At 42.4% G+C, this 25,480-nt stretch overlaps 1 protein-coding gene across 4 annotated transcripts; it reads left to right on the plus strand.

Moving 5' to 3' along the window:
* Positions 1 to 118: 118 nt before the first annotated feature.
* Positions 119 to 25,316, plus strand: LOC110983913 (solute carrier family 15 member 4-like). 4 transcript variants are annotated; one of them, XM_022243580.2, is made up of 9 exons: positions 119 to 4,936; positions 11,070 to 11,530; positions 13,186 to 13,393; positions 14,506 to 14,675; positions 15,500 to 15,717; positions 18,611 to 18,797; positions 19,212 to 19,412; positions 21,395 to 21,526; positions 23,482 to 25,316. In XM_022243580.2, the coding sequence occupies exons 2-9, from the start codon at positions 11,173 to 11,175 to the stop codon at positions 23,721 to 23,723; spliced, it is 1,716 nt and encodes a 571-aa protein (XP_022099272.2). In that variant the 5' UTR covers positions 119 to 4,936; positions 11,070 to 11,172; the 3' UTR covers positions 23,724 to 25,316. The 4 variants fall into 4 exon arrangements, with proteins under 4 accessions (XP_022099272.2, XP_022099274.2, XP_022099273.2 ...); XM_022243582.2 differs by having other exon boundaries at positions 11,082 to 11,530; XM_022243581.2 differs by lacking the exon at positions 119 to 4,936 and adding an exon at positions 4,948 to 8,588.
* Positions 25,317 to 25,480: the final 164 nt, after the last annotated feature.

The raw sequence follows: 25,480 nt of genomic DNA on the forward strand, positions 1-25,480 counted from the left end.
GATGGACCTCTATGGGGGAGATGGGCCTCCGTGGGGGAGATGGACCTCTGTGGGGGAGATGGACCTCTGTGGGGGGGATGGACCTCCGTGGGGGACATGGACCTCTGTGGGGGGGATGGGCCTCCGTGGGGGAGGTGGACCTCTGTGGGGGGATGGACCTCTATGGGGGGATGGACCTCTATGGGGGAGATGGGCCTCCGTGGGGGAGATGGACCTCTGTGGGGGGATGGACCTCTATGGGGATGGACCTCTACCAAAGATTGCATGCAAATGACTGCAAGGATATTTTTGGGGGGTCCTGCAGTTGTAATTTGGGGATGGACCTCTATGGGGGGGGGGATGGACCTCTACTGGGAGATGGACCTCGATTGGGGGATGGACCTCTTCATGGAGGGACATGCCTCTAATACCCTCAGTAACTACACCACTGTTGTTACTGAGGGATCGGTGAGAGAATGTCATAAATTGAACACTTGTCACGTTGCAGAATGCTGCAGCTTTCGGATAGTTTGCCAAGTCTTGAGGCCATTTTGGAAAGCAGTGGCTACGGCCGAAGATAAAGGTTTTCCTGTTGGGAGCCGGCCCTCTTTTGACTGCCTTGCCAAAGAGTCTTGCCAAAGAGCTGAGGCTGTGGTATGTGATTTTTCTGCTTAAGACAATAAGGAAGTTACAGGAGCGGTTTCCTTACGCTGACCCCTACCAAAGATTCCATGCAATAACTTCAGAGTTTATTCAACGAGCAGTTTCATTCTGTTGTCTCCAGAGACCCTTTCGTTTGACTGAATGCAAGAACATGTACATACATGTATGCCAGTATGTATAATGACCACAAGGAGTTTTTTTGGGGGGGGTCCTGCAATTGTAATTTTATATATCTGTTTAACCTTACTTCATGAATTTTCGGTGAAAAAGAGTGAGGTTGTCGTAGCATAAAAAGTCAGTTTTTTGGTGGCCTGTCAGAACCGTGCGGTCAATACATATACATTGTACATACATGTACATTGTATATTTAGGAACAAATTCTATGGGTCTTGATTTGTTGAATTCTTTGGCATGTATAATATTCTCTTTTCTCTGCCCTGTCCGTACTTGTAACAAGGTACATGTAGTTACGACAGCGTTATGGTTGCTGGTCCGGGGCATCTTCTTGCTGTAGTTTATTGAGACTCGTCTGTGCCCGTTTTTTTTTTCTCCCGGTACATGCTCTTAAAGTGCTTCTAAATGACCAATACATGATAGAGCTTTGATGTAAGGCTGATGGTGTGTGAGTGAACTGTTTACTTTTGTTCTGTGCATGAAGTGGCTCACAAGTATTTAATTTATTTATTTATTGTAATGAATGCGGTGTTCGTACAGCCATTTGTTAGAAACGTTGTTATGGTGCTCGTAAGTCTATTATTCGGGTTTTGGTTTTCTTTGTGTAAAGATAGGGGGAAATATTGAAGGTTCTCTCGTAAATGACTTGTACCTGGGGCATTAAGGACAGATCCAGGGGGCCAACCGTACCTCCCTCTCTCCCCAAAAGGGAACCAAAATGCTTATATATTTTTAAAATGCGAGAAAGGAGATTTTTTTCAGTTCTTTTCCTCCCCAAAGCTTGTAAAAAGCTTCAAAGTGTTGATTTAGGAAGGCAAGAAAGGTTATATGAAAATATTTCCAAACTTTTTTGCGCCATCCAAATAAGTTTTTCCCTGAATACATGTAATTGGTTTTGAATCCACCCTTCCTAGGCATATAACTCACAAGATTTCCCTTTTTCACTGAAGATTACGGAAACGTCATGAACGTTAATACAGAAATGGCGCTCTCTGTCTTTGACCTTTTAATTAACCCTGGAAGAGGTTCCTTCACTGTTCTTCTCTGTCGTCGCTGTGCAATTTTTTACACGCCGCTTCTGTTAGGGATTTTTTTTCTTTCAGCTACATCTTGCGGTAGCATTTTGACACCAACTACCGAAACTAAGTTGCTTCAGACACGTTCAGAACGGTGTTTTTGCGCCATCCAACCCATTTACGTCGTATTGTTGCCTCAGAAATGCGATGTTCTTTCGTTGTGTGTAGGCCTACGTGTGTATCGAGTGAGGAGTTTTCCCTCAAGTCCAAACGCCAAAGCAGCAGCCGATCGGACGGGATGTAACCCTGCCATGCCCCTCATAATTTTCTAAATTTTAGTTTTAGTCATTTTCAAGAGGAATGACGAACAATGTGTAAACTGGATCTGGCAAGTTTCTACTGTGTACTCGGCACCTAAGCATCGTATCTGTCCATGTGCATGGCTGTCTTTGTAACTTGTAATTATAAAAGTATTTATGCATTTACACGAACTGAAGTACTGTGTTTCTGAAATTAGCGTGCACTTCACTGACCCTGTTTATTATTACATTTGTTTTGTATTGCATGTTCATGCACTGTTTATTTTATAGAAGTGTGCGTAATTTGTAAAGAATGTAAATTTTGTTTCACTGTCTCTCTGATTTGCACAAACTTTTTGACAATGCATTATATCCCTATATGCCTACTGTTTCAACGCTCTATTTTTGTACGAATTTAACGTGGAGGTAGAAGTCCCGTCGCGGATGTGCAGCTACATGTGTGTTGAATAAAGGGTGGTATTTTTGTATTTTGTACGTGTCACCAACGTTATGCATATTGAGTATTAAATATGTGTGTAATATAATTGAGTAGTATCATACACTACCGTCATAAATCAATCTTCGGTATGACCTAATAAACAATAATGCACATGAACTAGTATTTTGATAGATGTCAAATATTCTTGTAGGTGAATATTTATTGAAATTAATGCCATTTTTGTGGAAATTAAAGTTAATGAGATATATGTGAGAAATGGCAGTGAAGTAGTGTGATCATCGTTTCGGGAAGCAAATGTAAATTTTTTCACTTTATTTAGCTCACACGCCATTATGAGCGCGAGCATTATCTAGGAAAATCGCGCCCTCTCTCGGTCCAGCTTTGGGCCCATATAGATGCATGAGTCTGTTTTCAAGATTTATTTTTGCGTTGGGGAGATGTTAATTCATATAAGGGGTTTTTGCCCTTACCCAACGTATAAATTGGTAAACACTGTATGCTCAGTGCTTGTTCGTGAATCTGCTTGAGTGGAGACTTGATGACAAGTTGTCTGAACGTCGTGTTTTGTATGAACGCCAGTCGAAATGATTGGCTTCAGTTTCAGATTAGAGAATGATATAATCAACCGAGTTCTGACTTATCTAATGACTTGATAATTGAGTTCTCGCAAGGTTACTCATACATCTACGTGTAGCGCAGTACACAATTAGGCAAATTTTTTGAGGTGAGATCCAATTTCACAGTGCCAAAGACTTCATCAATGTAATGGGGATTTCTTCTCAACACGTCGGGACATAAATCTGGTGATGTTTAACTGTCGGTACGCTCGTTTCGGTCAACTGTGAATTGAATACTCTTAAAGAGTACCAAAGTGAAAACGCGCGCAGTGTGTGTAAAGGGCATAACGCGTGAACCACAACGTGCACACGTTTCGTTTGCACTACACTTTCCAGTTCAAAATGACGTCACACTTTGGTACTCTATAGGGTGGGCTTTTACCGGGTTAAGGAAATAAATAGAGGGATCCCAATACGACGCTTTTAGCGTCGATCTGCGCACTTCTGCGTTTGAAAACGAGGCTGTATGTGTCAGCTTTAATTTTTAATACGATCAGACGATTTAAAGTAAGGAGTCAAGACACAAAATACATAAAGGTATGCTAAATTTAGACTTTTTAGGCTGCAAATTTTTGTGGAAGGTTCTTTCAGGATGACTCGACACGTAAAATCAAAAGAAAAAATAACGGCAATTTACCGCGAACTAACGTACCTGCGGTGGTGGTGTATCCGCATGTGCAGTGGGCGTGGTTTAAACTGAGGGGGCGTCACACTTACGAGCCGGATACTGCATGTACTTGTGTCGACTCCGCGGGCGCGCGCGAAGAAGTTCAACACAGAGAGCCTCGGTTTCGATGCAGATATGCGCAGACGGCGCTAATGTGAAATTCCTCTTTTCTTTCATTAGGCATATCTCTGTCCCTAGAACGGTTTTGGTCCCCTCATAATGGGTTAATTGACCAGTGTATATCCCAACAACTGCCGGGACAGACACGCAGGTATACGTGTAATGTACGTGTGATGGTGATACGCGCGGTGCGGTCGATAACCAACGGTATCGGATTGACAACTTCCTATGGTCCAACATATTTTGATGCTTATAAGCTCATGCATGGAGGAAAAAGAGATCAGTTTATCTGACCCAAGCAGGTTTTTTTTATTAAACAAACCAGAGTGGGGTAAATGAACATGGCAACATGGCCGGATCCAGGAATGTTTAACAGGGTTAGGCCATTTTTTTATGTCTCATTTTTGCGGACTATAGTTTCCTTTTTGTAACACCGTGCACACATTATTAAGAATCTGCGGAATGCTATTTTGTTTGTAAATTTACTTCAATTTTTGGAAATTATTTTCCTCAATTGTAAAAAACGTATTTGTCGGGGGGGGGTCGAACCCTTGGATCTGCGCCTGGAAAAAAATCAGTTCAAAAGTCCTTCAAGTTTCTTGCTCCCATTTGACTGCAAGTTAACAGTATCGACTCCCAGCATAGAGGAAGGAACTGCCCCACTGCCCTCACGGACTTCGATATCACATTTCAAAGCCCGTGTCACAGAGCGGTGTTCAATTCCTTTGACATGTAAATAATAAGCGGGCAAATCGCGGAGATACGCCTGAGTAATCCTGTTAGAGTTTTAGATGTCGTGTGCAAATTAAGCCACGGTAACACTTGCCTTCATGATCGCCACCATGATTCCTTCATGGAGCGTACAACTGCCACTCGTGCCTTATACCCGTAGGACGTGGAACCAGATGACTTCATGTAAAAGCCAGTTCAAGCCAGAAACTGTAAGACTTTAGCTTAGACAGTACATATATTTACATAATTATATCACAGGTCGAGGTGCAAATAACCAAAGATTGTTTGGGGAGTTTGTTTCCCAGTAACATTAACTTGCATGTAGTGTAAGCGCTAAATGTGGGTTTTGAAGTTTGTCAAGAGAAATGAATTTTCTTCAAGTCGAGTTGACAGATGTTGGACATCGATTTGCTACAATGCTTTGAGCGATTTGGAATGCTCTTTGCATCCAAGTAAGGGTGTACCTTACATCTGGAGCTTGAAAATTTTAATTTTTATCAGTTGTTATTTCGTTTTAATGGCGCTTTCAGCTATTCCGACTATTTGCGCCAACCGCAAGTTTTACTCGTATCTGACGGTGATTGTCACCTCTCCTAAAGGGCTTAGAGTGGCATATCCAGGTCTTAGTTGGGGCATGGAGGAATAATGAATGTGTTTTTTCCTCCATGGCTGGGATGGGGTGGATTTCTTCTCAAAAATGACTTCCGTGTTTCACCCGTGAAAGAAATCCGATCCCCCATCCTGATCAGATGGAAGACGAAAATCCCCCCCCCACATGCCAATGTTTCCTTCCTCTTGGAATGTACATGTACGTGAGGTCGCAGGTCTGAGTAGATTTGACTCAACACCATAGCTTTCCCGGTGTGGACTGAGCTCAAAATCACTGGTCGGTTCATGTCGCGTCGGTGGAAGGCCACCGATATCTCTCGAGTCATCCTGGCACGCCGAGCTACCCGATATCTGAGCTGAGAGGAGCAGGTCCAGGTTGCAAAATACACGTACACACAATCGCACACAGAATTACGAAGCCCCGTAAGTGCCTCTCTTTTCTGTGTGATTTCGCAGTGTGGTACACGTTTTTCTCTGTAAGTTGCGAAAGCAAAAAAATAACTTGCGGCCGAAATTTGTACATGATTATTGTCAAAGTATTATGTACGGTAGCCCTGCAGTGCCACCAAGCATATTCAAAAAGTGGAATTTTTTTTTCGAAGTTCTTTTTATGAGGGGTATTGATTTCAACCTCGTGTTTACGAGATATATTTTTTACCAAATCTAATTTCAAGAGATATTTTCCATGTTAATTACTTCGAGTTGATTTTGAACTTCAAATAACGCATTAAAACAAACTTGGAAAAATTATATCTCGTCAAAATCGATTTGTTTCAAAAAAGAAAGAAACGATGTTTCGAAATATAGCTGTCATTCAAACGAACTGGAGAATATATTTCTTGTACAGTTCCTATAAACGAACTAAAACGAATTTCTCGCTCTGGAGGCCTTGAATAAAATTTACTTTATATTCAGAACTTTGTTGTCCCTGGGTAGGCTTTTCACTGCTTAATGACTAGCATAATTAGAAATCCTAATAAAACCAGAAGCTTATCCTGAGCCCCCCCCCTGTTCTCGTCTTATTTTGCCGGTACAGTTAATTAAAGACAAAAAGGTGATCACATGCCCTCACCAACGGCGACAAATACCCCGTATTACTTTATTCCAAAGAGAACAAAATTGGGGGTAAATATTTCGGTCGAATGTAGAAACAAAGATTTTCTCCAAACCCCCAAGCAAATAATCTTGGACCTGCCGCTAAAAACGGAGATAAAAGATAAACTCGTACTCGCTTACTTTACCATGTTAAATTTGAGAGGGGGAACTCTTTAAATTCAGTTGAATTCAATCAGGATTATAATGTAGCGATTGATGCATTGAATTCAGAAAGCTGATTTAAATAAAAACAAAGGGCACGATTTGAAGAAAATGCTCCTGCCAACCGATATTGTGTGGTCATGTGACCTGCAATTCTTTTTGGTGCATGTAGGCCTACTCTTAGAACTGTTACGTTCTCTAAATATCAAATCGATGGTAGCATGGGCTTTACTAGTGTCTACAGGATGTGATATTTGGGGTCAACAATTTATTAAAAGGTGGACATGAAACAAGGGGTTTGGGTGACAGTCAAACTGTATGGTTGGTTTATTGCTCTCACTTCTCTTCATCAAAGTTCAATGTAGGGTTGAAGAAGGTGTAGCTTAACATAATACAGCACACAAAAGGCAAAGTTATAGAGAGGCGAAGTTGTATACGAGTGTAACTAAACTACGGTTTGGCAGGACCATTGGAAATGCAAGCCAGACGGAGTAGGTACTGTACTGTACTGTGCGTAGCATCGCTCAGCTAGGCTACACTCATATGGCCGGGCCGTGGTGGACCTGCATGGGAGCTGTCCTGGGCCACCACGGTGACTAGCAATAGCTGGACTGGGCCAGCGGTATGTACCAACCACATTGCCGCTCACACCGCAATGTGATAGAATCACCGCACTATGTACCACTGGCTCAGTTAGCGGGGCAAGGATGGCGAGGGACACGGGGGTGTCTCGTCCGGCAATCGGTTCGGACGTAGCGGTGACGGGCCGCTACGACTCTCACTAGCACCCTGGGCGAGTTCTTACCGCTCTCGCATCGGTCCAAGCTAAGCTACATTTACCTGGGCATTCACATGGTTACATCATGTTCTTCGCCATAAAAATGGTTACTATCGCACTTCTCTCGGAAAGTGTCCAACCACCGCACTACGTTTAAGGTTTCACTCTCGGAACAAGGGTTTGATCCGCCTCACCTGACCGACGAGCTAGGAAAAATCTGCTCTATTTATAGAGGCTTATAAATTAATAAAATATGAGCTTCGTTGAACAGCTAAACCAATGGGTCACATGACTTCCTGCTAGATTCGTGTGCAAGAATCCAAGTGTCGTGTGTAAAAAGGTGGGAGACGGAATAAGAAGTCACGCGTACAAAGTGTAGAGCCGGGTGCGTGAAAGTGCTTACCCGGTCATCTGTGGCGAATGATTGACAGTTATAAAGTCTGAGGTTTCTGAGCATTACCATTTCAGGGAACCTTACCACGCCCAACCACGCAGCGACGTGAAGGGGAATTTCCGACATGCCAAACTTAGCAGACTAAACACAAGGACAAAGGAGTGAAGGAACACGATCACGCCAGAGTACAGCATAAACAACTTAATACAAAATTAGTGTCTCTGCTACATTTCCATAATGCATAGCTGAGCTAAATAAGAGACCCTGAGAAATACAAGGACCGAGAACGAGTAACACTAGGGGGCGCTAGAATTCCAACAACATTTGCGGGTGAGAACGTGTAGACCTATAGGCCTACACTTACGTAAGTGTTTTCACGTTTGTTTTCCACTTCCCGTTTTATTTCCACAAACGTATCACCAGATTTAAATGAAGCCTTCAGTTTTCAAAAGGTAATAATACCAGGCTTTAATTTGATTCCAAGACAGCTATTTTTGACGATAATTTGGGGAGACAATTTGGGGGCTCAGTATTTTACAGGACACCATATCTATTTGGGGGGTTCGAATACTTTGCAACACCGGTCCTCTGTATGCTGTGTGCTTCCGGGAATTTCCCCACGTTAGCATGTGACTTAGCCAAATTGTTCAGTACATGTAGGGCCATAAAACATGATTGTAGGACATGTAGCTTGCCCAACGTCAGGACAGAGCATTAGCACTCCGCTTTCTGCCGCTTTCGTGTCATCTTCGGCGAGGGTGATCGTCGAATCGTGCACTCATGTACACCTGAACAAATGTGACTTTAATACCCGGATACTGGGGTAAGCTTGAAGTATACCATTGTACATGTGTTTAGAGATCTGTGTGATTTTTTAATGAATAATTTGCAGTTCAGTGACGATACCGGTAATTGAAGCAACTGTCACGCTGAACATCTACAGTCAGTTGCAAAAGTTTAAGACCCCCCTGGAATGTTATTGGTATTTCTGTCACTAGGCCTGCATTACACTGTCTCACTGAATGATTACTTAACGTGATTTTACAGCGGTGCATCTGTGTAGTGCTATTTACCCAAATTAATTCTTTGTCTGTAAGGCAGCTTGGGAAAAACAAACAGTCTAAGCAATCAGAAATAAAGGAGGGAACGCTGAATATTAGACTGTTAACAAGTCAAATCATGGAAATGTAGACAAAAATGTTGAACCAAGGTACCAAGGTTACACATTGAACATAAACATAAGTTGCCATGACTGATTGGTTTAAGTTTGGTTTTCCTTCAAGTTACTGCATTTTCTATGAGTGGTCCTAAACTATTGCAAATGATTGTAATAAAAGAAGTACGCTACAATAACAATGGACGCTTATTGTTAGTGCAAAGTGCTTCTTTTGTTAGATGTTTGTAAAGTGTGACCAACTTGGGTTTGGTTATTTTATTTCAGGGTCTTCATTTACCTTACATTGCAATCAAAATAAGTCGGCACAACTTTGAATCATTTCTCTTATACTGGATGTGATTGACAATAAATCTGCACAAAGAGAGACTAACATGCGAATGAGAGTTTCCAGCTTTCTTCCATGATGTGAAGTTAGTTCCTCGTTCCTCGATCGAGTTTCGACATTCAGTGTTGAGCAAGTAAACCGTTTTATTTGATAGGCCCTAACAATGGAGTGCAAAAGGGACAAAAAAAAAACACTCCGCCAGCATGCATCTGGTCCATTCGCATGTACCCAATTTACGACTCTTTCCCTCAGAGAGAACCAAGGGCAGCAGGTTTTTCGGGGTCAAACAAGCCCTGAAATGTTGGCGACGTTTTTTTACGGCAGTGTAATTATGAGGAAAACTAAAAGTTAGTTTTTATCATACTTGCTATTACATTAAAACTATTTCAGTTAATCAAAATAATATAAAATTCCACAGTCAAAGCAGCTTGGGCGAAATTAACTTGTGTTGTCGGTGGAGTTCTCCACTTGCAAACCAGAGTGGGAAAGTGAATGCATCACACCACACTTTTCTCAAATCGAAATAAAATAGCTAAGCCCCATGCCCCGCCTGGAGATTACATTGAATCTGATGCTATTGTTCTCCTCAATCAGCGACGATTCTTGGCAACGCAGGGCTTGGGGTTTTTCTGGGTCAAACAAGCCCTTAAGATTTATATGTGGTTGACACAGTTTTTCAAGATGTAATTTTGCGTTGGGGAGATGTTAATTATATATATAACGGTTTTGCCCGTACCCAACGTATGTTCATAAGCACTGTATGCTCAGTGCTGTCCGAGAGCTTGCGAAAAAAACCTCACAAGCTTACTCGGGTGGCACTCGAACCCACGACCTCCTGCTTACTAGTGCAGATGTCTTAACCACTCGACCACCGAGCTTGCCGGGGTCGGCTCGGACCGGCCAGCCGACCCCGGCAAGCTCGGTGGTCGAGTGGTTAAGACATCTGCACTAGTAAGCAGGAGGTCGTGGGTTCGAGTCCCACCCGAGTAAGCTTGTGAGGTTTTTTTCGCAAGCTCTCGGACAGCACTGAGCATACAGTGCTTATGAACATACGTTGGGTACGGGCAAAACCGTTATATATATAATTGACACAGTTTGTTGGGGTGTTTGTTGGGGTGTTGGGTTGTTTGTTTGTTTGTTTGTTGGGGTGTTTGTTTGTTTGTTTGTTTTTCCCTTTTGCACTCCATCTCTCTTAGGAATGTGCATCCCAAAAGTTAAATGGTTACTTATTCAACGTTGAATATCAAACAGTCACTTGTTCAAAATTGAATGTCGAACGTCTAACGAGGAATAAGTAACTAACCACACCGGTCTTTCTTCCTCTTATTAGGGGGATGGACCCCCCGCTCCAGTGAATTCCTGGGGTAGGTCATCGTATTCCCTGAATACCCTAATTCCCTCTTCCACACCAGATCAGAACTGTCAATAACGAAAATGGATTTAAAACACTCCTTAAATCTTACCTGTTCCAATAATTGCTTTTAATTGTTGTTTCTGTTCAAGCGCACGAGACTTTGGTGTGATGCGCTACATAAAGCTTTGTTATTGTTATTGTTATTAACAGGCTAGCTTTTTTTTAGGGTAGTCACCCTGGACATATCACATGAGTAATTTCCATTTTCCAAACATAGTTTCAGCACGTAAGGTACCGAATTATGCAAGTTTGCAACAGTTTTAGACATTATTTTCAGAAATTAGGCCAAATGAGGTAGTTCTGAAGACTTTTCACATTCTGTGTCAGAATAACTATTAGACTTGCACGCAGCTTGTAAAATTTCGCGTTTACAATAATTTGCTTTCAGGTTTCGTTGCAGGTGCAGTCGGGTTGAAGCTAAGTGCCACCACACGAATACAACCAACGCATATCTGTGAAGGTCAAACATTTACGACGAAATCAACGAGAGTATGGAACTCAACCCGGTGGAGGATGATGAAAGCGAGAGGAAGGGAGAGAGGACAGCCTCCGTGGAGGCAGATACCCCGGCTCCCACCAAGTCTTTTGGTTTCCAACGGGATCGGCTTGGAGTGGTCCTGTGCATACTTTTCTGTGAGCTGTGCGAGCGGCTGACCTATTACAGCGTCGCGGGGAATCTGGTGCTGTATTGCACCAATGTTCTGAAATTCACCAGTGCCGAGGCAACTACGATCGCCTTGATCTTCACGGGAACATCCTACTTTGTGCCGGTGATTGGTGGATGGATTGCGGACACCGTTGCGGGGAAATTCAATGCTATCCTTGGAGCGGCTCTCATTTATTGCGTAGGTATGTAAGTGCAGGTGTTAAATTCCTTCATCCGTTCATGCTAAAGTTAGACAGTCAAGATGAATGTATGAGAAGCGAGCTTGGTGTGCCTCATTTATTGCAAGCTCAGGTTTTGACCTGGTTACAGTGGAAATTATTATTGTTCGTCCAGGTTTGTACAGTATACTTGTTGTCTGCACCTGGTCCGTTTGGATTTGATATCCGTACATGCACCTGTACAATTGTACATGAATCCCCCGCAAAAGAGTCTCCTCAAAGTCTAAAGAATTCATATCCGTCTGATAGGCGTGATCTTCAAGATGATGTCAGCATGGAGGAAGGACACAGAAGGAGTTTGAACTGCCTGGGCTATAACATCTGGCCGATTACCACTTTCTGGCATGCCCGGTATGTCCATAGCCGGAGCGCAGCGCACGCCTGCTACCCACCACCTGTTTTGCAACCATAAGCTCCCTTTGTACCCCATGATCGTCGCCGCAATTTTTCGTTGGTAATCTGCCCCCTAAAACGTTGTGTACTGCAGTATAGGAAGTTGAATATTCATGCCATCGTGGGTGCTTGATATGAACCGACAACATCATCAAATGTAGTGTTTGCGCAGTTGCTTTTATTAGGCTGTATACCCGAAGTGTTCAAGTGCAGTTGTTGCCCTTATCGAACGCTTTCTTCTGGACTTCTTTTAGGAATAAATAGCCAGGCTGTTTGTAAGATTTTGTGTTTTGTTTGAATCATTTTTAATGGCATTTGTACAAAGGCGTATTTTATGAAATTTCACGATCACTCCTTATAATGAAATAACGCATTTTGTTGCTAATGAACTAAGCTTTCCAGTAGTAGTAAACATTTTGTGACCAGTCTTAGCCAAATTCGTTCCAAGTCTTAGACACTGATGTATGTTGGACGGAGGAGACTAGAATTACAAACTTTGCATGGATAATGAAACAGTGTGTCAAAATGTCAAAAGTTTATTTATGATGGTAAAAGTAGGTCTAATATCAGGATTTTTTCTCTCTATTTCCTGGTCACATCGATGGTTTGTATTTAATTGCAAGCAAAAAACTACAAGTATCGCCAGGGTATTACTGGCCCCACTTGTCCAGCTAGGATGCAGGCTGCGATAAGGCATTTTTGGAATGTTTTCTATTATTCGTCAGACTCGGCGGCTACCATCATTGGACGCTTTGAAGTGCCTGAATTACAACTCCTTCTGTGTCCTTCCTCCATGATGTCAGCAAATAAATGTTAATGAACATACGTCCTGTATTACATTTACCGGTAAATACATGCATAAAGTTAACTAAGAACCGCATACTGGCGCTGGTTGCTTCATCACAGAATCTCAAGGCCTCGGTTTATTAACTACTGATGCCATTAACCGCGGTTGGTGGATATAGCCACAAATAGTTAACAAGATCAGTCAACCACCGTATACTATGCATGTAGCGTACGTGTACATGTATTTGCAGTTGAACTTGATTCCTTGAATGAATTGATTTCTTTAATTTTCACGTACCAAAATGGGATTGCAAGAAGGTAACACAATAAATGTACTTCTTTTGTCATTCTGCAGACATTGCAACTGCAGTGCGCAGTAATGGCAGCCTTTAGAACTTTGCATAATTTCTTCCATGTTTGGTCTTATTTCTCACATCCAGGCACAACTTTGCTGCCCATCGTCTCCATTGATTACACCAAGTACGGCGCTCATCTTGGGCTGACAAACAGCCAACATCGAGGTTTCTTCCTGTTCAGCATTGCCGTGATTGCTATCGGTACCGGAGGCATCAAATCGAACGTTGGCCCTTTCGGAGCTCAGCAGTTGGATGATCTTGGAGAAGGACCTGTCAAGTCCTTCTTTAACTGGTGAGATTGTGATGTCTGATAGTCTATACATGCGTATTTAAGTGCATTGTCACATAGTTGAAAAGTCGGATTAGGGGACCATTTCACTGCCGGGGGGAAGTGGTGTTTGCCTGCCTAACTTAACTCAGCTGTCACATGCCTGGTCGCGGTGAAACTTACTAATAGCATGCATGCAAAGCTACTCATTATCGATACAACTGTGCAGTTTCCATTCCAAATGTCGTGTGGTTTTGCGATCATCTGAAAGTTTATGACCTCATGAACTGTCATCCCGTGTGCACTGTACTCTTTGTACACGCATTGAGAAAAAGCATGGATTTTAGGTTGAACTGACTTGAGAAAATGCGCGTTGTGCAAGTACAGTGTCTCCAATTTCCACAAGTGGGTGTCAAAATGACTAAAAGATATTTGCACTGCGATGACATAGGAAAAACAAAAGGGGGGGATTCTGCCCCACGCTTTTGGCTGCTGACATTCCTCATCCTTCACCTGTTGTTTTGGAGGATTGAGGAACTTGTTCGGGCTGATGTACACATAATGTGACTTATCCAATAATCGAAAGTTGCCAAAAAAAGGCTGCCACTTTGGAAATTATTGAAAGTCCTTTAAAAAGCGCTGTACAGCGTAATTTAGTAGGACCCCTCAACATTTTTCATCTACACAATGTCCACTTTCAAGTTCACAGGGTTGCCAAACTCAGTGATCAGTACGTAAATACACAGAGCTCAATTTGCTTTTTCTTATTGCAAGCAAAGCAAACTCGTTGAAGAAAATGGCATCGGAGATCGTCACATATACATCCAGTGAATAGGCCTACATATTCATCGGCTTTAATACCTTGCTAAATCAGAGCAGAAGCGCCCCCTCATCGGCTGAAAAGAGCCATGCTGGTGGGGACTGTTCATTTTGCTGGTAGCGATGCCACCGTAAAGCGTGCCTTTCATACATGTAGTCGTCTGTGAACCAGCGAAATGCAGTTCCTACCAAAGGCGCCTGCATTGCTTGAGGATCATTGCGCCCTCTCCTGGTCCAGCTCGGAGCTTACAGCATACATACACTGACATTAATTTCCAATGTTGAGACGATTGCATGATAACATTTTTCATGTTTAGGTTCTACTGGTTCATCAACGTGGGTTCCGCCGTCTCCTTTTCAGTCGTGGTGTATGTGCAACAGAATATTGGATTTGATGTTGGGTTTGCCATCCCAGCCATCTCCATGGTTCTGGCCATTATCACGCTCTTGATTGGTCGAAAGTGGTATCGAATGAGGGCACCAGAGGGTGAGAGAAATTTTTGAATATTCAATTTCTTTTCTTGAAAATGCAAAATTCTGGTCAACTCTTCACAGCATTTCGAAACAGTTTAAAGTTGCAATGGAGTATTTGAAAGTCAGACATTTTAGATCGTGAACGGCAGGTTTACATCCATGGTTAGTTGAATGCCCGAATTCTTAGGAGTAAGAGCCTTTCGGATCATACTTTTTAAGTAAAGTTTTCTTTACTCCTGGCATGTTCCACTAGTTTTCCTGTTGTATTGGTGTTTGGATTTCGTATTGTTCGGTATGGTGATGTATCTTCTTTGTGATGCCTGATAAAAAATGATAATCATAATGAAGCCCCGAGGTCAATACAGGCGATTCGCCAAAGTGCGCCTCCAAGAGTTTGCAACGTGTTGGCCTATCACAACGCGCAAAATAAATCTGCCGACCCTTTCCAAACGCTCGTTAGGTCGACAGATTTCGCGCATTGTAATTGGTCAACGCGTTGCAAACTCTCGGAGGCGCAGTGTTGTGAAATGCCCGTATTGTGGCTCTGCTTTGAGTGATCCATCCTCCTGTGTAAATGACAATGCAGTGTTTTGTGGAAGTTCCTGATTTTCCTTTTGTGTTTTACTAAAATTTGTCCTCACCTGGGAAACTTGTTCAGTGAAATGTGACATAAGTGGACTTCACGCTGTCCTGAAAAATTTGGTTAACATGGCTGGACGAATGTGGCTGTACACTGTTGGTTATTGGTCCCCAAGCGATAATCATCCAGCATTTTACCTTGATGCACAGACACCTTTATAGAGAATTTCTCACTATATTTTCTGGTCCTCTGTCAAGGGAGTGTTTTCACAACAGTTGCCAAAATCATCTGGGAGGCCTTCACCAGACTTCGTCAGCCCAACACTAGGAAAGATCGGATGACCAGCTGGCTTGATCGTGCCAAGCAGAGCTTTGGCGGTCACTTTCCCGATGTGAAGGTGAATGAGGTGAAAGCCCTGGGAAGGATTGTGCCTGTCTTTCTCGTCATCATCTTCTACTGGACCGTATACGTCCAGGTGTGTGAGTTACATTTGGTCTTTTAAAACCACTGATAAAGTTTGCTTTGCTTGTTACAGAACTCATTCAAATTGGATTAGTCTACGAACAGTTGTCCTCAACAATATTACACATGTTACGTGGTTAGATTTTACTACATTGTCGCTATGACGAATATGACAGGGTCCGCACAAAATATTTGGTATAGCTGCATGTCTTTCGGTAGGGCGCCATCACCCTGCATCCTTACAGGCTCCAGCCCGTTTGACCGACAAACTTCCAACTTACAAAAAAAAAATAAAAAAATTCACTTGTTGGGTAGTTATCACGGGAAGACCAAGCACCACGTAAAGTTAAGTTCCCCGGTCTTTGAGTCTTCAGTACTTAAGCCAATTTATGCGACACGCGGAATGGATACACCGGTTTTCCGATGCTAAGTCGACAAGATAAGAAATGTCGGCTCAAGCGAGCTTTGTTGATAATGATCGAAACTGACATAATATTTCTCAAAGATTTTTTTGTGAGGTTGATTACACAAGTTCATCTTTTTTTCTGCGTTATACAGTTTTATGGTTTTTGTTTTGATGAAATATTTTCGGTGTAAAAATCCTTGCTTTTGTGGCCATAACATTCCTCGGCGGGGGAGGATTACTTGGCCTCCCATGAGCAATACGGACAGCGCTGCGTATTGGCCGTTTTTCCTTAACAAAGTAAAGTTTTTATCAAAAGTCGTCATGGTCAGTCCTTAATGTACGTTTTCTACTTAAACCATTTTTTAATGTTTAGTAAGGGTGTGTGGAAAATTTGATATAAGAGAGGGGAAACCAGAGGTGGTAACAAGTCATTTTGAGCAAGTCTAAGACAAGTCACAAGTCATTTGGTCCACTCACAAGTCATTTGATCGCAGGTCAAGTCAAGTCACACGTCATTTGATCGCAGGTCAAGTCAAGTCACAAGTCAATTTGATCGCAAGTCAAGTCACAAGTCATTTTGATTGCAAGTCAAGTCACAAGTCATTTGATCGCAGTCAAATCAAGTCACACGTCATTTGATCATAGGTTAAATCAAGTCACAAGTCATTTGATCACAGGTCAAGTCAAGTCTCAAATCATTTGATCACAGGTTAAGTCACGTCACAAGTCAATTTGATCAGAGCACAAGCAATTCACAAGTCTTTTGTCTATGTACAAGTCAAGTTGCGCGATGTGTGATTTCAAGCCACAGCTTAGCCTTGGTTCCAAGACCTTCCTTTCATTCCGCAATCCGCAACACGAACCACACTTGGGTATTTGCAAAGAGCTGTAAGTATGGTGTTCTATAGCCACCAAAATTGCGTCGCGTCGTCCCAACGCCACGACGCAACTCCACGACGCCTCCGTCGCATCGTGCCATGGCGTCGTGGCTTCGCCTCCTTTCTCATTACTTTTATGCTGTGTATAATGCATGAAGTCATTCTGTCATATCGTCCTGTCGCGCCGTGCCGCTGCGTAGTTGCGCCGTGTGCTGCTGTCTTGCTGTGGCGTCGTGTTGTCGCGTCGTACTGTTCTCGACGACCCGTTTCGTCTTGCTGTCGCCCCGTGGCGTCGTGCCGTCTCGTTGTGATGGTAGATTACCATCACAACACTATGCACTCATTGCCATCACAACACATAAAGGTTCAGCACGATTGTGACATCACAGGAAAAAAGCTCCGTACATGTTTAATACTTGTTCCACCAGCAGGGGGGCAACAGACTATTTTAATAATGGTAAAATCTGCATTATTCATACACTTGAGTGATGATTGGCGGAAGTTGTGCAAATAACTTTAAACATGTCAATATGCTTCACGTTCACAAATGACGTAAACTGAAACAGCTGATTGAATTGACAGGCTGTTGAGTCACAATGTTTTATTATATTTTTGTCAGTGTTGGCCTGTAATAATAACAGTAATAGCGACCATCATGTTTAACATTAAGACGCTTTGAGTTGAGGACTCACAAATATCCTTCTATAGGCTTGGGAAGTAGCTTACGATGATCGTAGGTAACCGAAAATTGGGGCCAATTTTAAGTTTTTCCTTGTCTCATATTGTCGCACACGGTCACAGTGTTCCTCCATAGTTTGGTATAATCTCTACATGTACTCGCTTTAGTATCGCGATTTGGCCCATTTCCCCGCCCCCGAGAAGATTTACAGGATTAATGCTCAACAGATATCTTAACCTGGGTAGTTGTTATAAAAAAATTGGCGTGTATTGAAGGTATGTTGCAACCATGCACCTAAACGCAGCATACTACGCAGAAATTTTCGAGATCGGAAGGCCACGTTTGTTTTCCAACTCTGGGCAGAGTGACGTAATGAAGTCATATGAATAATTCAATATGAGGCTCGAAGCTGTTGATTGGCTCCCCCCGAAAAGTCGGGGAAAAGGATGAAAGCACTGCCTAACAACCTGCAAGAGTAGCAACAGCAAGGTGATACATGCGTGAATTGGGCAGAAAAGACCGGAGACTTGCGTTGGTAACAAGTCATAATGTGCAAGCCCAAGTCAAGTCACAAGTAAAAAAACTGATAGTTAGCCTACAAGTCAAAGTCACGAGTCACAAAAATAGCGACTCGAGACTCGAGGCTACAACTCTGCGACTAACTCGATTGTTCGGTTCGATTTGACTGCCTGTAACATATGAAGCAAGATAAGAGACAAAGAGAATCCCCGCTTTGTGTTAGTCATTGTTTCACTGGAATCTGAGGAATTTGTTCAGACAGCTAGGGGGATGTGTTAGGTCACAATAGGTCAGAGTGTGTATAGCAATTGGACATGTTGGGGGGTACCCCTCGGTCTCATTTCTTGCTAGATACAGACCATTCTTGTTCACATCGCCTAATACGAACATCTTGTAATCCTGCATTATCTGGACTTGTCCCCAGAACTCCACAACCTTTTTGCTGCAAGGTGAGCGCATGCGTCTCGTCTACAGCGGTTTCACCGTCCCGGTAGCAGCTATCAACCTCGTCAACATTGGAATAATTCTTGTCCTCATTCCTTTCGTGGATCGTGTCTTCTATCCGTTTATGGCCAGGATTGGATACCCTCTCACCAAACTGAAACGAATTGGTAAGATGAAAAGCACATCGTGGCATGGTTGATTTTCAGTACTTTCATGCAAATCTGAGGCTAAAAAGCCGTCGATTCAAAATTTGATCAATCTGAAATGTGCTCATTTTAATGAATTCACAGAGCAAACGCTAACCCTTCTATTACCATTACTTTAGGTAGGTAGGCCCACCCATAAGATGCCATCAGAGGGATAAACTTAACACAAACAAAGGATTCACTGTACAGTTGTCTCCGAGGGGGGTCGTCTGTTAGAAATTCAGCCATACGTGGACATAAAAAAGGGTGTGCCTTCTGACTAGTCATCCATTAACACTAACCCCCAAGGGTGTATGTAAAATCGTATTGAAATTAGAGGATTTGGGACTGTTAGGATTAAGATACAAGAATTGTTGTACACCTTTTGTCATGCAGGTATTGGAATGGTCTTGATCGTACTTGCCATGGTGCTAGCAGCCGGAGTAGAATTTGCCCGAAAAGCAAGCATCGAGGAGTACGGATATTTCGAACAGGAAGTGGCCAACAAGGTTTTGAACGCGTCCTACTTGTCCGTGTTCGCACAGATTCCTCAGTACACACTTATAGGAGCCAGTGAGGTGTTCACGATCATTACAGGTAAGGAGCTAATAGGCCCGTTTCAAACGTCGTGCTTGTGCCCTGTCGAATACAATGGACCGTATTCCTGAAAGTACAGTATAAATTTGAAACCCTTAATTGGATGGTACCAGGTGATTTTGGGGGTCGGAATGAAATCGTAGAATAGGCCTATTGTTGTTGTTGGTTTTTTTTTTCTATTTACCGTTTTCAAAAAAATACACCACGTCGGGGAATACGACTGAAATTAGGGACGCCGCGAATACGGTCTATTCAACTTGATTTTTTTTTCGGCACGGCATAAGCACGACGTTTGAAACCAATTAGGCCCGGCAAATTGATTTCGGCACAGCAGAGGATTTTGGCTCTTACAGGGCCTGCCGTACTTATGTCATTAAGCAGAAGCACGCTGTGTCATGCTACCGAATCGAATACAATTGCTATTCGAAGTTGGTCCAAATCTTCGTTGATAATTAGGAATGCGCATGTTCACAACGTGTAGTAGAGTCGATAAATAATCATCGACAAACAAACCTTCAACAAATATGGCGACTAAACTAGAAATTTCTCGAAACGCACGGGGCAGATTGCTAGACGGAGCTTGTGGGAGATGGGGTTTCAGTTACACCATTTCTCTTTCAAATTCATGCTTGATATAAGATAAACTCAAAGCTGACCTTTTAAACTAAAACTCCCGTCCAAATGCCAGAATAAGACTCAAATGATATCGAACTGTTCACCCGGGGTTGGGTGATACTAGGCGTATTTCATTGAGACGTCACTGCAAGATCGCCGGGAACCATAACATCTGGCCTTGAGAATAAAAAGGCCTCGATGTTTTTCGAGAAATAAAGTACTAGTAGACCTAGTGCTCGCCGGATCTAAATCTGTTTAGTTTGTGACTCTGGCTGAAAGATCGCAGTATCACGTTTCATGTTGTGCTGGTCCGCCATGCTGGATTTATTTAAGTTTGACTGGGCTTTTTAATTAAATTCGACGTTTGAAACGACATTTGAAACGGGCGTAAGTGCAGGTCCACTGGATATCCTGTGAACACCGATAGAATTCTGAAAGAATGCACAGCATCAAAATCCTGTTACACGAGAAGCTGTCCCAAGCATTAATTTGTTTGCAACGCAAATTTTGTCTGAACAATGTGAAATCGTAATATAATAATCCAATTGACCGCTTGTAATCAGACTACTCTCGTTCCCACTGCCTTGTGATCAGGTTTGGATGCTGCATTACTTGGACTTGTTCCCGTATGTCCACATGTTATTTCCCTGCAAGGCGATGAGCTGCTAGCATATGCAGCTAAGTATTCAGTGGTTTCATCATTCGGGTAGCTGCTATCAACCTCTTCAACAGAGCATGATGTCTGAACCATCGAGTCCCCTCGCGGTTCATTGGACTACCTGACGAGCCCACAAAAGGGAATTTCTACATGGTGTTCCCAGAAACTTACTCCTGTTGCCTAGCAACACTCTACCACGCAAACCTTCAAATCTTTAACAAGCCGCAGACGCAGGATGTAGATACCTTTCTTGGTGGTGGCCTGAAACATTGAGTTCCCATGTTCTGTCACTCCGTGCACAATAGGCCTACTGTATTATTTCCTTCCCCATTGAAATCACCCTCATCACAAGCTCTACAAAAGCCCGGATACGTTGCTGTGTGTGATCTCCACATAATCGCTATTGTAAAATGGGGGAATTGTGAATGGCGTAAAAAACATACAATATAGCTTTTTTTTAGCGCAAATCCGCCTGACTTCCACGTGGCAAAACGTGCATCTAAGTGTGGGGGCCTATACTTTAGCACGTTCATGGGCCCTCCGTTTGGAATATATTTGCACTAATGATTTCCAGATATGATTATTTTGTTTATTCGAGATGGAAACAAGTGCATAGTGACGTAGTAGGTGCGAAATTGATTTTTTAAATGTGGCATCCCGTTTAAGAGCATTTTATTTCTTGCTTTGCAAATGTCTTTCCTCGCTGTAGGCCTGGAGTTTGCATACTCTGAATCTCCAGAATCCATGCAAGGAGTCATCATGGGGCTTTTCCTCTTAACATTTGGACTTGGCAGCTACGTTGGATCACTGCTTGTCACAATTGCCAATGCCATCACATCAGGCAAGTCAGTTATCGGTTAGAAATTGATTCACTTCAGTTAATGGCAAACGTGAAAACGTGGATCAAGAAATGCGTCTCTTTGCCAAATTAAAGATCAAGCCCCGGTTTGACTGATGCATCTAATAACTCTTTGCATGTGATTGACACTCTCAATAAAATGCATATTTGACTAATTCTCACGGCATCAACTTTTTCCTGATGTACAGTCAGTGTATTTGCATATGTAGGCTTTGAGTTTCCTTGAGCTCTTCACATATGCAGTAAGGTATGAGACGGAGAGAACCCCCCCTGTTTTGTGTTGGTCATTGTCTCGCAGGAATCTGAGGAATTCCTTTCAGACATCTTGGGGATGTGTAAAGTAACAATAGTCTGGAATGTGTATAGGGATTGGACATGTTGGGGGGGTACCCCTCGGTCTCATTTCTTGCTGGGTATAGCTGTTCAACAGTTTCTCTATCACGTGATTCAAGGCAACTCCTCTATCAGGTGTTTAAGAAAGGTCCAGCATTCACAAAACATCAGTCACAATGGCACAAAGAGTATGACTGAAGTTTTGTGAATGCTGGACATTTCTTAAACACCTGGTCCAGAAGTTGCCTTGAATCACGTGATCGAGAAACAGTGGAACAACTCGAGGCATTCAAAGCCTGCATATGCAAATACGTGTATATATATACGTGTAATTAAGTCGATGCAGAGAGCATTTATAGTCAAATTTGATTGACAGCGTAAGGCGCCAGGTCCTAGTCTAGATGCTAGATCCATATGACAGATAGATGACTTGGTACGTGGATACAACATTTGAAGCGAGATATGGGACGGAGAAACCCCCCCCCGTCTCTGTGTTGGTCATTGTCTGATGGGAATCTCAGGAATTCTTTACAGACTTCTAGGGGGATGTGTTAGGTAACAATAGTCTAGAGTTTGTATAGGGATTGGACAGGGAAGGGGGGTAACTTTCGGTCTCATATCTTGCCTGGTGTAGGATACAATGTTTATTATTCTTCTTCCAGCTCTTTTTTTCCTTTCCAAAAGACAAAGAATAACAGATCAGCATTACTATAACGTCTCCCTTTGTTTACGTGTGCGCTTTCCAATGATAGTGATGTGGGACGCGATCTGTCGAGTCCCCATCAGAAAATGCACGTCAACAAAGCGTGACGTCATTATGTTTTTAGGCCTATATGCGCTTGATCTTACATTACGAGCGTTGATACAGTCACCAGAGACCAGAAGAGAGCATGACGCAATGCCAGGTGTGTGATGGAAAAGAATAGAAATTTATTGCTACAATTTCATAAAGAGTACAAATAGTAGAAATTACTTGACTGCTCGCTCAGTAAAACCTAAAATACATGTATATCTAAAATATTCACAAAAGCACAATTACAGTCTATTTTTGATTAAATTAGGTTAAGATTTAAAAAAAGAGACAAACACAGACTGTATATATATATATATTTAAAATTTATTTAAAATTCTCATTTAGGTACCTGACTGCAGTGTTATAAAATGAGCGGTCTGATCGCTTAGTGATACAATTTCTTGGATGCAGCTTGCGTGCTTTTGCTTTTAGATACATCTCACCTCTATGCTGAATAGCAGGAGGTGGTCAGAAGCATTACAAGAAAATTATTGTGTGGTATGTTGGGAAATCAGATAAGAAAGGTAGTTTATACATTGTGGATTATTCCAAACATTAATCCTGACAAAGCTTATCCCCCGATTGCAGTATGATTTTACATACACTAAGGGGTAGGATTGTCCTCAAGAATGGAGAATCAAGAATGGATTTGGAAAATTTCAAACCATCTGGTCAGTTTTCAGAAAGGAATTTCTCCCATCTGTCCCGCTACAAGTGTAGTCAAATTCTTTTGATTTCGGAGTTAAACCATTGGTATATGGTCTGGGGAAATCAAATTTGAATTTGCACTTCGCTCCATTTGTAATTGCAGGGGCGGAGTGGATCCCCAATGAAGTCAACTACGGTCACTTGGAGTACTACTTTCTCCTTCTTGCCACGATCATGACCCTGGGATTTGTCTGCTTTCTGCTGATTTCGAGGAGTTATGTGTACGTGAAAGACACTGAGCTTGGCCGACCCCCGGACTCTGATTGTGAGAATTCTCACAGGGGCATTCGGCAAAGTAATCCAAAAGAAACCACGCCCCTTTTGAGCGATACTGGAATGGTGTAGATTAAGACCCTGCTTCATTAGCCACTACTACACAAACTCATGGCTGTAACAGCCCTACAATACACGTACTCAGTAACTAACATCCATCAGTAAAATAAAATAAAATATTAATGAATTCATTTATAAAGAGCAAATTTCATGCAGATGAAAACGTTGAACGTGGTCGAGCCAATGGCATACGAGGGCGCCTCATCAGGCAGCCGCCAAACGACCCGCATCCACCGACATATACAGAGAGGAGACAAGAAGAATCAAGTTTGACAGTCATTCACACAAATTTCGAGTTCAGAAATTTTCTTTTCAGTTGGAAGCAGGTGTTGAACACCAGAGTATAGATCCCCAACTTCTGGTTTTCCTGTAGCACTTTGTAAAAAGCTCTCATTGAGCAAAACAACTGCAGAAACATCACCAATATCTGGCGTGTGTGCATGTATACTAAATCAAATCGGAATCTTTTTCTGGAAATCAGTCTTGCCATTCAAACATTATTGCTACAATTAAATCTGTAACCTTTGCAAGGATTTCTTAAACAAACCCTCCCTAATATTTGAAGACATGTTAAACAAGCAGCAATGGGGTAATGGCAATTTTTTTCATTAACATGGACTTCTTGTTACGTGTTGATTATTGTATACATATTTTGATTTTTCTAAGCGGTACTAATACGCCCCAAGAGTGGCTTTACTGTGATGTAAGGCCACGAAGGCAAAATCGTTCATTTTATAGTTAACCATTGATGACGCGCAAGACAGAGTGTATATTATGTATTTTGAGCGCCGGGAGCCAAACGAGAGCCGGGAAATAGAAACCTTTAGGCCTATAGTGACACTATTGGACCGATGTCCATCCCCCCCAAAAAAAAAGTACAAGATGTTTCCAATTTGTTTCAGGCACCAGTGAGCTTTGCATGAGTATGGGCGTTTCACAATAGTGCGCCTCCAAGAGTTTGCATAGTGTTGGCCAATCACAACGCGCGAAATCTGTCGACCCAATGCGCGTTTGGAAAGGGTCGACAGATTTCACGTATTGTGATTGACCAACGCTTTGCAAACTCTTGGAGATGCACTGCTGTGAATCGCTCGTATCGGTCCATGATCTTGAGCTGATCCCCACCGTACCCCACCCCACCCCACACCAACCCCCACCCCCAAAATTCTTGCATATACAGGAATGGATGCATGGCTACTTTTCATTGTGCATGGTGCCTGTAATGTGATAGACGATTAGTTGACATCTTACATACTTTAGATGAGGAATTTTGTCTTTTTATATTATAATGTGATACAGATGGAAAGTGGTGCACTATATCTACAAAAAATGAACGCTGAATTATAAAGAAAACATTGCAAATACAAATCATGATCCGGCAGATCTGTGTATCACTCGTGCCTATGTATCAGTATATTACATTAAACTGAAATGTCTTTACTGAAATCCTAGAACTGTATCATTATTATAAATGTAAACTGAAGTGCTATAGTTTTATTACAATGGTTTTAAGTCATTTTTAGTAATGTTCAACCTGCTGTTAGGTTCTCTAATATTGAATCTCACAACTTTAAATCACCAAAATAAAGAGAATTTAGGAAGACAGTTACTGGTTTAATTCCTCTGACTAAGACTTCAGGGTTTCTTGTTTATATGCACTTACGTTGGCGGTTTGTTGGTTACGTTGTGCCTCGCATGCAGGCTGGTGTTTTGTCTCTGATAGACCTGAAACATCGTGACGTCACCATTTGTTTACATGTGCGCGCTTT

The sequence above is a fragment of the Acanthaster planci genome, linkage group LG10 (assembly GCF_054643075.1).
Source record: "Acanthaster planci isolate LZ-2023a linkage group LG10, COTS_SCS, whole genome shotgun sequence".
Taxonomy (NCBI): domain Eukaryota; kingdom Metazoa; phylum Echinodermata; class Asteroidea; order Valvatida; family Acanthasteridae; genus Acanthaster; species Acanthaster planci.